Source organism: Chlorocebus sabaeus, chromosome 16, assembly GCF_047675955.1.
Source record: "Chlorocebus sabaeus isolate Y175 chromosome 16, mChlSab1.0.hap1, whole genome shotgun sequence".
Lineage (NCBI taxonomy): Eukaryota > Metazoa > Chordata > Mammalia > Primates > Cercopithecidae > Chlorocebus > Chlorocebus sabaeus.
In genome coordinates this window covers 80602363-80619029 of record NC_132919.1, presented here as the reverse complement: position 1 = coordinate 80619029, position 16667 = coordinate 80602363, and the positions used below count along the sequence as shown (strand labels likewise).

The 16667-nt window shown below is 53.4% G+C and overlaps 1 protein-coding gene across 10 annotated transcripts in view; it reads left to right on the top strand.

The window, feature by feature from the left end:
* B3GNTL1 (UDP-GlcNAc:betaGal beta-1,3-N-acetylglucosaminyltransferase like 1) overlaps window positions 1-16667 on the top strand; it is a 137777-nt gene that overhangs the window by 25785 nt on the left and 95325 nt on the right. For 9 of the 10 annotated variants that reach the window (XR_012088961.1, XR_005238826.2, XR_005238824.2 and 6 more), the window contains one exon: window positions 12889-12954. The exons of the other annotated variant lie outside the window; for it this stretch is intronic. Coding sequence is in view for 6 of the 9 variants with exons in the window: in XM_008013386.3 (XP_008011577.3) it covers window positions 12889-12954 (66 nt within the window). In the remaining 3 variants the exon portion in view is untranslated. The remainder of the gene's footprint in view (window positions 1-12888; window positions 12955-16667) is intronic. 10 annotated transcript variants of the gene reach the window in all.

The window sequence follows — 16667 nt, the reverse complement described above, 5'->3', positions numbered from 1 at the left end:
TCACCTCTCCCGGGCTGGAGGCTTCCTGCCTCGAACGTCGGACTCCACGTTCTTCAGCTGTGGGACTCTTGGACTCACGCCCGTGGTTTGCCAGGGGCTCCCCAGCCTCGGGCCACAGAACGAAGGCGGCGTGTTGGCTTCCTTGCTCCTCGGCCTGCAGACGGCCTGCCGTGGAACTTCCCCTCGCGGTTGTGTGAGTCGGTCTTCCTAACAGACTCCCTTCATCTGCACGTCCATCCTATTGGCCCCGTCCCCGCAGGGAACCCTGACAACTACGGGGGGCACTGCGGACGCCATGGTACCAGCTCCCCTCTCCAAACACACCACCCCTTCCTTTCTGCTGTATTTGTCCTCTCCGTTTCATTCCTAAGGCAAAAATTACGGGCTTGTGTTTTAGCCCCAAGGCCCGGCGGGGTTGTAGCTGGTTCAGGGGCTGTGGGATTCCAGTGGCGGCCGACCCCACAAAGGCTGAGTGCGGCTGACTGCAAAGCAGAGGACGCCCTGGATTCCTGAGCAGAAGGCCCCTCTCTGAACGGGAAGCTGCAGATCGGCCAAGCCCTGCCTGTGTAGACGCCCCCACCCCACTTCTGCCCTCTGCGAGAAGAGCTGTTCCTTTCTTAACCCTCATGTTCACGAAGGGTGTTCCTGAACAGAGGAAAAGCGGTAAAATAGCCCCGGAGAGGGCCTGCCTGGCTGCTGCAGCCTCCACGTTCCAAAGGCGCCATCGCCAGGCCGCCCGTGTTCCTCGGCACCGTAACTGTTATCCCTGGCAGCCTGCAGCTCCCGAAAGCCACTGGACTTGGTGTTTGCTGAAGGCGCTCGTGCCCCAAACGGGGAGATTTTGAAATATCTTTGTTTAGGCAGAGTGTGTTCGTTTTAAGGCTTCGCGAAGGGGAATGACCGGGGCATTGTGGCTCCTCCAGGGCACTGGCTCCGAAACCCACGGAGAGGGAGTGACCACTGCGAGGCACACACTCCGGGTCTCACAGGCGGACTCTGGTGTTTTTGGAGGATACTTTTACAGCCAGTGCCGGACTGGGTGGCACGTGGGCTGCCTTAGGAGCCCCAGTTCTTACCCAAAAGCTGAGAAACAGTTGCTGTCTGAGTGCATTTGTAAGACCGCTCTGAGCTGTGTGTCCCGAGATGCTCAGATGGGGACTTTGTCTCATGAAGGGTGAACTGGAGCCTCACCCCCGAGTCCTCACTCTTCTCACCTCTGCCTGTCCTGCCGGAGCCTCACCTGCGGGTCCTGACTGTCCCCTCCTTACTGTCCTGTGGGTCCTCACTGTCCCCTCCTTACTGTCCTGTGGGTCCTCACTGTCCCCTCCTTACCTGTCCGGCCGGAGCCTCACCTGCGGGTCCTCACTGTCCCCACCTCACCTGCGGGTCCCCACTCTTCCCGTCTCCTGTGCATCATCTTCGGTGCACTGTCCACCTTTTTCCTTCCTGCCACTGACTGGGGCCGCCCCCCTTCCTCACTCCTCTCTCTCTCTCACTGTCTCTCTGTGCCTCTACCCCGTTAGAGTGTGGGCTCAATGAAACCGGACTGCTGCTGTCTCTCTTTGTATCCCTAGGACCTAGTTCAAAGTTAGGACCCAGTAATGCTGCTGTTTTTAACTTTGAAAGTGGCCAGACATTTGCAGGTTCACATGCCTCAGGTTCGCCTAGTATTCGTTGGCCAGATGAACAGCAGTGGGTACACTGAGAACAGGCACCCCATGTGGGGTGTGCAGGTAACGTGAAAGCTCCAGGAAGAAAATTATCCTGTGGCAAAAGCTGTAAGTAAAATTGTCTGGCCGAGGAGGACGAGTGCGGGCTGCTGGGCTGCTGGTGTGGAGGTGCAGAGAGGAGAATGGGGAAGGGGAGCTACAGACCTCTCTACAGACCTCTCTGATCTTGCTGGGAAGCCCGAGGAGGAAACTCAGACAGCACCTTAGGTAGACTTCGTCTTCTTTCTCTGCAACACGTGCAGAGCCCGTGGCCGCTGCTGGTCAGGCCGCCCATGCTTGACAGGGATTGGCGTGTTCTAGGCTGCTGGTCCATTTGGAAGACGGGAACAACCCCACAGCTCCTGCCGCCCGTTGGTGTGGGTGGCTCTGGATTTACGCAGCCGTCAGTGGGTACGGAGGGGTCATGCCAGAGCTGGGGTCCCCGGGCACAGAGCGGAGGGGCCCAGTTTTTAGGACGCCTGGCTGAGGCCCTGCTGTTATGTGGTTGGCTCAGTCCTCCGGAGGAGAGATGACCTTCCCCGGGAAAGGGGCTCTCTGTGGGGCCTGGGGCCCATCTCCAGTTCCCCGATGTGAGACCCAGAAAAGGGCAGGTGGCGTCTTCCAGCTCAGGAAGCTGCAACCCCAATTTCTTTGTTCATCCCGCTTCCCATTAGAATTGTTTGCTGGCCAGAGGGAATTCTTCTTGTCCTCTCTCCCAATTCAGAGGAATTCCTTTCTCCATGCCCTTCAGGGCAGAGCAACAAGCCAGGGGCAGAGCCTCAGCTGGGGAGGGGGCAGGCCTCGGACAGCACTTGATTCTGGGGTCTGCTGGGGGTGCTGTCAGAAGGGGAGGTACGCAACTTGGATTTGTATGTATTGAGATGATGGTGGGTCTGTGTGTACCCAGACAGTGGTGGGTCTGTATGTATCAAGATGATGGATCTGTATGTATCGAGATGATAGATCTGTATTTACTGTGATGATGGTGGGTCTGTATGTACCGAGACGATGGATCTGTATCTACCGAGATGATGGTGGGTCTGTATGTATCGAGATGATGGACCTGTATGTACTGTGATGATGGATTTGCATGCAAGTCTGATTGTTTTCTTCTTATGCCACCACTACTGCTCTGGAAAAGGCCATGTTCTTCTAACTGTAGTTAGGGACTGGAAGAGACCTTAGAGCCATGGAAACTGCATTTGGGGCATGGTGATGTTATGTGAAACTGAACATTTCCGATATTTTGTGTGGAGTTTGTGCAGCATTATGGTCTGGCTCTGTGTCCCCAGTCTCACCTCGCACGGTAATCTCCGTGTCCCCAGTCTCACCTCGCACGGTAACCTCTGTGTCCCCACCCAGTCTCACCTCGCACGGTGACCTCCGTGTCCCCACCCAGTCTCACCTCGCACGGTGACCTCTGTGTCCCCACCCAGTCTCACCTCGCACATTATTCTCCGTAATCCCCACGTGTTGAGGGAGGAAGCTGCTGGGAGGTGATTGGATCGTGGAGGTGGCTTCTCTCCCATGGCTGTTCTCTCTCACGATCTGATGGTTTTATAAGGGACTCCTCCGTCTTCCCTCTCACCTGCCACGTTGTGAGACGGCCTGCTTCCCCTTCCGCCATGATTGTAAGGTTCCTGAGGCCTCCCCAGCCATGTGGAGCTGTGAGCCAATTAAGCCTCTCTCCTTTTTAAATTACCAAGTCTTGGGTATGTTTTTATTTTTTATTTTTATTTTTTTAGACAGAGTCTCACTCTGTCGCCCAGGCTGGAGTGCAGTGGTGCGATCTCCGCTCACTGCAAGCTCTGCCTCCCAGGTTCACGCCATTCTCCTGCCTCAGCCTCCCGAGTAGCTGGGACTACAGGCTCCCGCCACCTCGCCAGCATTTGGCTATTATGAGTAAAGATGCAATGAAATTTGTGGACCTGTGCTTTTGTTTCTCCTGGGTAAATAAATACCTAGAAGTAGACCTGCTGGATGATACAGTATGTGTACATTTAACTTGGTAAGACCACCCCCCAGGGCCGGGCGCGGTGGCTCACGCCTGTAATCCCAGCACTTTGGGAGGCCGAGACGGCGGATCACGAGGTCAGGAGATCGAGACCATCCTGGCTAACACGGTGAAACCCCGTCTCTACTAAAAAAATACAAAAATTAGCCGGGCGAGGTGGCGGGCGCCTGTAGTCCCAGCTACTCGGGAGGCTGAGGCAGGAGAATGACGTAAACCCGGGAGGCGGAGCTTGCAGTGAGCTGAGATCCGGCCACTGCACTCCAGCCTGGGGGACAGCGCGAGACTCCGTCTCAAAAAAAAAAAAAAAAAAAAGACCACCCCCCAAAACTGTTTTCCGGAAAGGCTGAACCATTTTACCAGAGTTCTACATTCTTATCAAGACCTGGAATTGTCTTTTTCCTGTGGCGCTTTGCGGTGTGTTCGTAGCTGTGTCTCACTGTGGTTTCAGTTTGCATTTTCCTGCTGACTGAATGTGTGAGGGTTACTCGTGTGTATTGCTCATGCACGCACCTTCCTGTGTGAAGTGTCTGCTCAGATCTTTTGACTTTTTCTTTAAAGTTGTTTTGTCTTCTTACTGTTGAGTTTTAAGATTAAAAAGGGATCTGTATACAAGTTCTATCTTCCAGTCTATGGCTGGTCGTTATTGTTTTTTTTTTTTCATTTTCTTAAAAGTGTCTTTTGATGAACCAGAAGTTTTGAATTTTGATAATGACCATTTTATCACTTAAAAAAATAACATTTGTGCTTTTTGTGTTCTAAGAACCTAAGGGCCGGGCGCAGTGGCTCACGCCTGTAATCCCAGCACTTTGGGAGGCCGAGGCGGGCGGATCATGAGGTCAGGAGATCGAGACCATCCTGGCTAACACGGTGAAACCCCGTCTCCACTAAAAAATACAAAAAACTAGCCGGGCGAGGTGGCGGGCGCCTGTAATCCCAGCTACTCGGGAGGCTGAGGCAGGAGAATGGCGTAAACCCGGGAGGCGGAGCTTGCAGTGAGCCGAGATGGTGCCACTGCACTCCAGCCTGGGCGACAGAGAGAAGACTTCGCCTCAAAAAAAAAAAAAAAAAAAAAAAAAAAAAAAGAACCTAAGAAGCCTTTGTCTGCCCCAAGGTTTTCTTCATTTTCTCCTAGACGTCTTCTGTTTTTATCTTTTACACTGAGACCTGTGGTTCATTTCAGGTTAGTTTTTGAAGATGGTGTATATGGGGGTTGCAGATTGTTTTTCACAGATGATGTCCAGTTTTTCCAATGTTCCTGTTCTTTCTCTGTGGAATTATCTTGGCACCCTTGTTGAAAATCAATGGACCCCAAAAACAGCATAGATCTATTTGATCTGTTTCTGTACTCTGTTCTGTTGCACTGATCTTTATATTCCTCTTTACACCAGTTCCACACTGTCTTGGTTACTATTACCTGATTATTCTAGCAGCTGCAGGAATAAAGCTACGGCATAGCTTTATAGTAAGTCTCAGAATCTGGGATTGTGAGTCTCCAGCTTCGTTTTTCCTGCTGTCAAAATGGTTGTGTTGGTTTTTGTCTGTTTGGTTTTTTTTTTTATTTTTTTATTTTTTTTAGGTCCTTTGAGTTTGGCAGAATTTTAGAGTGAACTTGTCAAGGCTGCTGATTTTTATTGGGATTACATTGAATCTGTAAATCCACTCGAGGATCTTAGTGTTGAGTCTTCTAATCCGTAAACATAGTGTATCTCTCCATGTATTTAGGCCTTCTTAAATTTCTCTCCAGAATGTTCTGTAGTTTTTAGGATATGGGTCTTCAACATAAATGTAATAAAATATATCTTTAAGTATTTTGTGGGTTTCAGTGCTATTGAAAAGTGGTATTAATTAATTTCCAAGTTTTATTGCTATAAATATGCTACATTAGCTTATTCTAGTAGAGGTTTTTTTTTGCATATTCTTTACAATTTACTATGAAATATTATGTCACCTGTGAATAAGGATCCTTTTACCCCTTTCCAATGTCTATTCCAATCTTCCTTATTCCACGTTCTTGGTTCAGTTCATGATACTGACTAGGACCTCCAGTACCATGTTGAACAGAAGTGCTTCTAGCAACGACCTCATGTTCAAAATTCTTGTTTGTTTCATCATTTTCATTATGAAGAAAAAGAATACAGAGAAGAGCACAAAACACAAATGTCCATAAAGTATCATTAAAGTATCGTAAAGCAAATATTCGTGTGGCCACCATTGAAAATAACCACCTCGGAAGCCCCTTTCTTGCCCCTTCCCAGTGGCCTCTTTCTCTGTCTTCCCCAAATTAAATGCAGGTGGTTCTCGTGGGTCCCAGCAGAAAACGCTGGGCGTTCCCCGGTCCCCGTCCTCACAGGTCCCCGAACCCCGTGTTTCCTTCCAGCCCTGGGAGCGGCAGAAGCGCCACGTGGCTGTGGCCCCTCCCCCACTGCGCTCAGAATCAGTAACTCTTTGAGACGCTGGTTTTAGAAATAACTGGATGGTCGGGATGACCATCACCTCCCCTGGGGCTGACTTTGGCTCCTGGTGGGCCGGTGGGCCGGTGGGCAGAGGGGCCGGTGGGCAGGTGGGCAGAGGGGCAGGTGGGCAGGTGGGCCGGTCGGTGGGCAGGTGGGCAGAGGGGCTGGTGGGCAGGTGGGCCGGTGGGTAGGTGGGTAGGTGGGTAGTGGTAGGTTGGCCGGGCCCCATGGCCTCCCCGGGGCGCCCTGCTCGTCTCTCTGGGCTTTCCTGCTCCAGACCTCGGTCTTTGGTCCTTGTGGCCTGTGTGGTTCTCTGGTGCCTTTCAACAGGCATTTTGTTTTGTTTTAGTGTTTTTCTAGCTACTCTATGGAGAATATTGCTCTGAAGCAACTTAGTCATCCGTTCCGGGAAGTGGACTCGGCACCTGGAGTTTCTGTGCCTTGCCCGGCCTGGGCTTTGTAAGCGTGTGTGCTGGTGTCCTTATCGGTCTCAGAAATTTCTCAGCCATCGTTTCTCCAAAGCTTGCTTGTTTCCAGTGCACTTTTCTCCCTCTCTTTCTGGGACCCTATTATGCTTTATAACTCTTTGGTTTTTCTTTTTCTTTTCTTTTTTTTTTTTTTCTTCTCTGTTTCTCATCTTCTGGTCTTTTCATGCTGAATTCTGAATAATTTATTTTTATTTATGTTCAAATTCACTGATTATCTCTTTAGAAAATCTGTTTTGCTGTTAAATTTGTCTGTGTTATGCTTAATTGGGATTTGTATTTTAGTTCTAATAGTTCTATTCTTGGCCAGGTGCGGTGGCTCACGCCTATAATCCCAGCACTTTGGGAGGCCAAGGCAGGTGGATCACCTGAGGTCAGGAGTTTGAGACCAGCCTGGCCAACATAGTGAAGCCCCGTCTCTACTAAAATGCAAAAATTAGCCAGGCGTGGTCCTGGGCACCTGTAATCCCAGCCACAGGAGAATCGCTTGAACCCGGGAGAAGGAGGTTGCAGTGAGCTGAGATCGCGCCATTGCACTCCAGCCTGGGTAACGAGCAAAACTCCGACTCAAAAAAAAAAGAAAAAAAAGTTCTGTTGTTCAACTTTGTCCTTTAGTTTTTGTGTGTAGTAAAATGTATATAACATAAAATTTACCATTTTAGCCATTTTTAAGTGCTAGTTCAGTACAGTCACATTGCTGTGCAGCCTCCACCGCCCCCTTCTCCAGATCTTTTCCGTCTTCCCGAACTGAAGCTCCGTCCCCATAAAACGGCCCAGCCTCTGGCTCCCACCCGTCTCCGTCCAGTCCCCATGACTTTGGCTGTGCGCGGGGTCCTACTGTGACAATATTGGGCCTTTTATGACTGGCTCATGTCTTGTATCTTTTAGTTTTTTAAATACAATTTGCATAGAGTTTTAAAATTTTTTGTGTGTGATAATTTGAACATATCAAGTCTTCTGTTGTCTGGTATTTTGTCTATTTTTACTTACATGCCTGGCTGTCTTTGCGTACTGGCCACTTTATTCGAACCGTTCTCTGTGGAGTAATTTGACGCCCAAGCGTTCTCCTGCATCGCAGACTCCGTCCTGCCTCTGTTGTGGCGACGTAGGCCAATTCCCCCGGGAGGTCAGGATCAATCCCCAGGCCAGCACAGAGAATCCCTTTCTGGGTGTGGACTCAGAGGCATGAGGAGCCCAGAGGGGCCGGAGGCGGTCTCAGCTTCCATCCCGCGGCGTCATCGTGCGTCTCCTGGTGGCCGTGTTCCTCCCTGGGACTCCGGCCTCCCTGGGACTCCCTGGGACTCCGGCCTCTGGGCCTGTGGACCGTACGTCAGGGAACAGGAAGAGGAGCTCCCCTAGTGCATCACTGGGGTGACAGTGAGTGGCCACTCCCATGTCTGCCCCTCGATTCCTGGCCCCGTGAGCCCTGGCTGGGGAGAAACAGCTCCAGGTCCCAGAGGCTCATTCGGAGCCAACGCGGCCTCTGGAGAGCCTCGCCCTGGCCCTGCCAGTGTCGCCGCTGAATGGTGCCGTAGCCGGACCTCCAAAGGCTGCCCCACCTCTATCCGACCCACGGCTTCAAGACGGTAGGGACGGGGACGTGTGAGGTAAGTTGATTCCGGGAGCCCGGCCCGTTGTGGCCCTTCTTTGACTGTTAAGTGAGTTCCTTGGTCAGAAGCAAAGTCCTGTGGAAAACTGTGATGTTGGATGAGGCGTTGATGTTGGATGAGGCGTTCTGTCCAGTTTTAACCCTGACGTGTAATTGCTACGAGACTTTGGGTGAGTTACATACCCTTTCCAAACCTCCGTTTTCTTGGCTACAAAATAGAGACAATATTAGCTGTTCTGTTTCCAACCATAGAATAGTGTGATAAATATCAATAAAATGTGTACGTGAGTGTTTTGTAAATGCTGAGGCGCATTAAAGACCCATTCATTTGTTCTACAAATATATTTTTGAAATTTTTAGGGATCGTACATGTTCATGGAGCATGCATGGTACCCGGGACGGGCACGCCATGTTCGCGAAACACGTGTGGTACCCGGGACGAGCACGCCATGTTCGCGGGGCACGCGTGGTACCCGGGACGAGCACGCCATGTTCGCGAAACACGTGTGGTACCCGGGACGAGCACGCCATGTTCGCGGGGCACACGTGGTACCCGGGACGAGCACGCCATGTTCGCGGGGCACGCGTGGTACCCGGGACGGGCACGCCATGTTCACGGGGCACGCGTGGTACCCGGGACGAGCACGCCATGTTCACGGGGCACGCGTGGTACCCGGGACGAGCACGCCATGTTTGCGGGGCACACGTGGTACCCGGGACGAGCACGCCATGTTCGCGGGGCACGCGTGGTACCCGGGACGAGCACGCCATGTTCGCGGGGCACACGTGGTACCCGGGACGGGCACGCCATGTTCGCGAAACACGTGTGGTACCTGGGACGAGCACGCCATGTTCGCGAAACACGTGTGGTACCCGGGACGGGCACGCCATGTTCGCGAAACACGTGTGGTACCCGGGACGGGCACGCCATGTTCGCGAAACACGTGTGGTACCCGGGACGGGCACGCCATGTTCGCGAAACACGTGTGGTACCCGGGACGGGCACGCCATGTTCGCGGGGCACACGTGGTACCCGGGACGAGCACGCCATGTTCACGGGGCACACGTGGTACCCGGGACGGGCACGCCATGTGTCATGATCAAGTCAGGGTAACTGGACCATCCATCACCTCAAAGATTTACCATTTGTGTTGGGAACATTCCAGATCTTCTAGCTATTTTGTTTTGTTTTTTGAAATGGAGTCTCTCTCTGTCACCCAGGCTGGAGTGCAGTGATGCGATCTCAGCTCACTGCAGCCTCCACCTCCAGGTTCAAGTGATTCTCATGCCTCGGCCTCCTGAGTAGCTGGGACTACAGGCGTGCAGCACCATACCCGGCGAATTTTTTTTTTAAGTAGAGACGGAGTTTCACCATGTTGGCCAGTCTAGTCTCGAACTCCTGACCTCAAGTGATCCTCCTGCCTTGGCCTCCCAAAGTGCTGGGATTACAGGCGTGAGTCACCACGCCTGGCCATAAAAGTCTTCTAGCTCTTATGAAATATAAAATAACTTATGGTTAACTATAGCCTCCCTATTGTGCTGTCGAACACTAGAACTACTCCTTTTGCCTGACTCTAGTTTTGTGTCCATTAACCAACCCCCTTCATCCTCCCGCCACTGCCGTTCCCGGCCTCTGGTGAGCGCCGTCCTTCTACCTCCGTGAGATCGTCTCCTCAGCTCCCGTGCACGGGTGGGAACACCGGCATTTGTCTGTCTGTGTCTGGACGTTTCACTGAACATAATGACCTCCATGTCTTACAAATATTTTTGAGGGCCAACTACATAGAGGAACTGGTCTGGCCCTGGTTCTAGAAGGTGCAAGAGACCTTCCCACAGGACATTTCAGCCTGGGCTTGGGGCATGGGTGATTAGGTGTCTGGACCAGGGGTCAGAAGGTTTGAGGCTCCCCTGTGTTTGAAGGTGGGCAGAGACCTGCCCCTTAGGTGGTGCCTGCAGTTCCTTGGAGCCTCCTCAGCTCTTCTTTTTGAAACACCTGTCAGGGTCATACGCAGGTTTTTAGCCCTCCCCCTCGTCCCCCTCGTCCCCCTCTTTCCTCCCTCCTCCCTTCTCCACCTTCATCCTCCTCCCTTCTCCTCTCCTCCACCCTCCCTCCTCTATTCTCTCTCCCCAACCCCCACTTCCCTCCACCTCCCTCCTCCCCCTCCTCTTCTGTTCTCTTCCCTCCTCCCTCCTCCCTCTATCTCTCCTCCCTCCTCCCTTCTCCCTCCTCCCTTCTCCACCTTCCTCTTCTGTTCTCTTCCCTCCTCCCTCTATCTCTCCTCCCTCCTCCCTTCTCCACCCTCCTCTTCTGTCCTTTTCCCTCCTCCCTTCTCCTTCCGTCCCTCCTCCCTCCTCCCCCTCCTCTTCTGTTCTCTTCCCTCCCCCCTCCTCCCTCCATCCCTCCTCCCTCCTACCCCCTCCTCTTCTGTCTTCTTTCCTCCTCCCTCCATGCCTCCTCCTTCCTCCCTCCTCCACTCTCCACCCTCCTTCATTCTCTTCTCTCTGCCCTCCTCCCACTTCCCCTCCCTAACCTCCTCTCCTCAGCCCTGCTAGGTTCCTCTCGACATCCCTCAGGTTCATTGGATGATCTGAATGTTCTGAGGCCATTTTGCTGGAATAAGAGACGTAAATGTGGGTCTTTTAGTTCATCTTAGTGTTCAGCTTAAAAACAAATATCCTTCCGGCCGGGCGCAGTGGCTCAAGCCTGTAATCCCAGCACATTGGGAGGCCGAGACGGGTGGATCACGAGGTCAGGAGATTGAGACCATCCTGGCTAAAATGGCAAAACCCCGTCTCTACTAAAAATACAAAAAACTAGCCGGGCGAGGTGGCGGCGCCTGTAATCCCAGCTACTCGGGAGGCTGAGGCAGGAGAATGGCGTGAACCCAGGAGGCGGAGCTTGCAGTGAGCTGAGATCCGGCCACTGCACTCCAGCCTGGGCGACAGAGCAAGACTCCATCTCAAAAAAAAAAAAACCAAATATCCTTCCAATGACATTATTCTTATTTCTTCTATTGAGTATGTTTGTGCCTTTAAATGACATACTTCCACTTAAAATGTTTTTTTATCATGAGATAGAATATACCCACAGAAAAATGCACAAAACATAAATATCCACTTTACAAGTCAATTATGAAGCAAATATTTGTGTAGCTACCACTCGATCAATAAATGCTTATTGCGGGCACCTTAGGGGGACTGTCCCGTCCACGCCCCCACCTCGACTTCCCCTCAAAAAGTGGCCGCTCTTCTGATCTTCAGGGTTATAATGTTGCTGCTTTTATGGTTTGTATCTGTGGTCCCAGCCTTTTCGGCACCAGGGACAGGTTTTGTGGAAGACAGTGTTTTCACAGACCCATGGTGGGGGCATGGTTTCGGGATGAAACGGTTCCACCTCAGGCTGTTGGCGTTAGGTGGATTCTCATAAGGAGCCTGTGACCTGGATTCCTCGCGTGCGCAGTTCCCAGTGGAGTCTGAGCTCCTGTGAGGGTCTCATGCAGCCGCTGCTCTGACAGGAGCGCAGCTCAGGCCGTGATGCTTGTCCAGCCACCGCTCACTCCTGTGACCTGGATTCCTCGCGTGCGCAGTTCCCAGTGGAGTCTGAGCTCCTGTGAGGGTCTGAGGCAGCCGCTGCTCTGACAGGACGATGAGCTCCGTTGGTGACGCTCGCCCGGCCGCTGCTCACTCCTGCTGTGTGGCCTGGTCCATGGCCCGGTACCAGCCCACTGCCCGGGGGTTGGGACCCCTGGTACACACTGTGTGTGCATTTCTTAAATAATATGGTTTATTTGGCTGGGTTTTGAATTTAAATAAGTGGAAAATACGATGTATATTCTCGTGTCTTGCTTGTTTCACTGAACATTAGGCTTGTGAAATTCATGGTGTGTTCGGCTGCTGAATGGCGTTTGAAACTAACGTGCACAATTCATTTATCTGTGATTCTCGCCATTGGGTTCTTTCCACATGTGAACGAGCTGCCGTCAGCAGGTCTGTGCGTGTGAGTGGGGCTTTTCCTACCCAAGTAGTCAGACGTCAGGGTCTTAGGGCAGCTTGTCTTCCGCTTTGCTGGGAGATGCCAGACGGTCCCCTCCACGGCGGTGGCAGTTCTCACCGCAGAGGGTCCCCAGCTCCTCACCACAGACGTCCCCTCCACAGCGGTGGCAGGTCCTCGCCGCAGCCAGCAGTGCATAGGAGCTCTCGTTCAGCCTAATCAAGTACACTTGGAATTGTCAGCGTTTTTTATTTTTCTCTCTCCATTGCATAGCTAATTGCGTTTCTCTGATGGCCGATGAGGTTTTTGGTCCACTGGAAATCCTCTTGCTTGATGGCCGGTTCAAGGTCCTTGCCTGTTTTGCTGTTGGATTGTCTATCGTTTTCTTACTTGCCAGTAGGAACTGCTTTACATGAGTTTAAAATATGTTCTTGGGGCTGGGCTCAAGCCTGTAATCCCAACTGTTTGGAGGCTGAGGCGAGAGGCTCAGTTGAGGCCGGGAGTTTGAGGCTGCAGTGAGCCGTGATGGTGCCGCCGCGCTCCAGCCTGGGCAATAAGGCGGGACCGTAGCAGCCCATCCATCAATCAGTGCAAACAAACAAACGTAAAGTGTGTTCTGTACCGCAGGATGACGTCATGATGCCCCAGCGGGTGAGGCTGCAACACCAGGCTGCCGTTCAGCACCCGTCGAGCGTAAGTACTGGCCTCCTTAGTGTCGTTACTACCTTTAATGAAGTTACCACTGTGGTTCTTTAAATAAAGAGTTGTCCTGGGGTGGAAAGACTCCGGCTGTGGTGTGACTGCCAAGTCACGGAGCGGGATCTGCAGCCGGCACGTCTCTGAGCCCTCGAGGGTGTTTTCCTCGGGAGAAAAACACGCCCCTGATTTTTTCTCCTGTTATTTTTACAGGGTGCAAAGGTGGTTGTGTTGTTTGTTTTTAATCAGCATTTTAGAAGCTGAGCACCTTAGACATGAGAACACAGGCTGAGAGCTATACCGTGTTCGCAGTTAGATGTTTTTCTTGTTTAGACAACCTTGCATAATGGTTTTTATCTTTAGAACGGCTTCTCGGTTGCCCCTCCAAGGCCAGGCTTCCTGGGGCCCCTCCTGAGCCCAGCAGTGCCCCGTGGGCTCCTCTGCCCAGCAGGAGGAAGCACCGAGCCCCACTGCAGACGGTGGGGCACAGGGCCTGGGGATCCCTGGAGCTGGTGTCCCAGCCACCCGAGGCTCCTGCCGGCTTCAGGGAAGGTGACTCGGTCCTCAGAGCCCTCGCTCAAGGTTTTAGAAGTGGGATTTTAACACCGAGGGATCCATAACCGTCCAGCGCCCGCGGTGTCTGCCCCCGGGCAGTTTGGTGCTCACCCTGGACAGGCCCCTGCCCTCCCCCCGCGGGGCTGTGTGTCGTGGGCACGTGTGCGGTTGGGTCACCACATGGCTCTGGTCACAGCCGGGCCGGTCACTGCAGGGTCTGTCCCAGGCGCGCTGGGAGCCCGGCTCCCCACAGAGCGGGTGCTGGTGACCGTTTCCCCGGGTGTGTTCCACGGAGATGGCTCATGAGATGCGCTCGTGGGGAGAAATGTCTCCAGGAGTGGGAAGGACTTTCGTTGGCCCGACGCGAGTCATTTTCTTCCAATCGGCTTTATTTAGGGTGCTCGGAATTTAGCCACTTACTTTCTGCTCTTAAGTTTAGCACCGTGGGCGGCCTTCGCTTCCCAGCCCCCAGTGCGTGAATCTCCCGGACTCCCCCCACGCCCTGCGCGTGGATCTCCCGGACTCGCCGCGCCCGCCCCGCGCGTGGATCTCCTGGACTTGCCACCACGCCCTCCACCTGCCCCGTGGGTGGATCTCCCGGACTCCCCACCACGCCCTCCACCTGCCCCGCGCGTGGATCTCCCGGACTCGCTGCGCCCGCCCCGCGCGTGGATCTCCCGGACTCGCCACCACGCCCTCCACCCGCCCCGCGCGTGGATCTCCCGGACTCCCCACCACGCCCTCCACCCGCCCCGCGCGTGGATCTCCCGGACTCCCCACCACGCCCTCCACCTGCCCCGCGCGTGGATCTCCCGGACTCGCCCCGCCCGCCCCACGCCTGCCTCCTCCTGAAGGTGCTGCGGTGTCTTCCTTTTCATGCAGCAGGTGCTGTTTTCCCGGCTTGAGTTTGAAACTGAGGATTCTTAGTCCCTGAGTTGTAATTGTTGGGCGAGGGGAGCTTAGGGTGGGGGAAGGTTGTTGGGGGGTCAGGGCAGGGGGCAATGGCAGGGCTGGTGCGCTGGGGCCGTCTGAAGGGGAGGGCCTGGGTGCTGGGGGAACCGGAGGGTGTTGGGAGGGGGAGGGTGTGGGGGTTTGGGGGGGAACAGCATTGAGGGGGAGGGGCTGAGTCGGGGCAGGGCTGGTGCGCTGGGGGTGGGCGGCGCTGGGGGTGCAGCTGGGGGTGGGCGGCGCTGGGGGTGCAGCCGGCTGCAGGGGGTTTGCGTCTCACGTGCGCAGTCGCGGGCAGGAGACAGACTGAGACACAGGCCACCTTCTCGGGTGCAGAGGGACCACACGGTTGCCTCCTTTGGGGGTGTGTCGGGTCCCGGGGCTCAGTGGCCCCAGCGTGGCTGCAGAGCCTTCTGTGGGGGCACGTTTTCCATGAGGGCAGGAGAGAGCTCTGTCGCTTGCACCAGATTCTTAAAAGGGTCACGTGTTTGCAAAGTTTGGGAACCACAAATATGTCTGAATATGTTTCTCTGTAGCAACCACAAATATGTGTGAGTGGGACTTAGCAGATCCACGGCAATCAGTGCCACAGGCTCCAGAAGTCGGTTTCTGGACGTTTGCAGGCGTGGACTACCTGGGAGAGATGTCCAGGAGTGTCTGCGTGTCGGGCGGGACGGGGATCCAGGGATCTAGGGGTTAGGGTGGTTTCTACCCCAGCCACGGGTGCTGTGGGTTTCAGTCACATGGAAACAAAGAGTGGTCAAAGACGGCTTTTCTGGGCTGGTTCCTTTGTGGGGAATACGGGAAAATGGAGGGAAAATGCCCTTCAGGATGGACTTCTGTGGACAGTTTACATCAAGGAAAGTGCAGAGTCTGGGGTTTCCAGGAGGGCCCTTTGCTGTGAGGTGTGAGATACCACACGTGGAGGCTGAAGAGGAAAGGGGCATCCCCGCCACGTTAGCTGCCCAACAGCTCCCTTTGCATCCCTGCTCTTGCAGCTGTGTGGTCCTGTGGACTGAAAGGTGAGGCAGACCCTGTGCCGGCCCGTGAGGTGGAAACCGTGGCTGGACTGAGCCGTCCTTATGTGAGGTGCCACGTCTTTCACTCGGCGATTTTTACACAACTAGAAATGATAGTTGCCAGGTATTTAGAATAGATCATACAAATGTCTAAGAAATTTTGTAATGAGTGTTGACATTTTAGTGGAGGAGATACTTCCAGATGTGTTTTCATTTCCATACTGAAAAACAAGCCCAGACTGGCTTCATTAATGGAGTTGCTTTTGGCAGTTCTTCGTGGCGTGTGTTCACACGAGCTGGGATACTTCGGAATACACACGAATGTGGAGAAAATGCACATGCCCAGTTTGTCTTAATTGTAATAAGACAACCTTGATTTGCATTTTCATCGATGATTTTAAACCTTTTTCTCGCTACTCTTCTCACTGCCTTCGCTGATGCTCTGTTGTGCACTCGGGAGAGAAGCTTCCGGCCCAGGTGCCTCCTCTTCTCCTGATGGTGTGGTTAGGTGGAGTGTCCACGCCGTTTCTCCACGTCGAAGCTCTTTTGCGGGAAACTTAGGGATGTCATCATAGTTTTGTTTCACTGAAACAAAGTCAGCTTTAGAAAGGCTGTTATTGCGTGGCTGCATTTTTTAGAAATCATGACCTACAAAAATCTTAATTTGCAGTTGCTGGTTAGTGGTTACGTGAATTACATTGTGTAGTTTGTCCTGAGAGAATGAAGTAAATGCTGAGTGCATACTTGTGCTTGGTCGTTGTTTTCTTAAGGTCTTTTACGAGAAACCATCTAATTAGGAAGGACCTTTGATGACAGCTTTCATAAATGCATTTGCATATAAATAAATCACTGCAGAACCTTAGGAACCCTGCATCGGGCATCGTTACGCAAGATTAGCAAGAACAGGGAGTGCCGCAGTGCGCCCTGTAACGTGCCCCTGCTCCTGAGGGCCGGTCGGCCCCCGTGCTTCCTGCCGCTTTTGCCCCGGCTGACCCTTGGATTCCTGATGCTGTCACCCGCCTCTGTGCCTGTGCTCAGGAGACCCCGGAGAGGAAAGTCTGCATTCATGGTCACCTCTAGACCACCCCACACCAAACACGGAGGCTGCCCTGGCTCCGCCCACCTCCTTTCCAGAACTGATCTCTGTTCCCAGTGTCCAAGACCAGTCCTCAGGGCACAACCCCATGC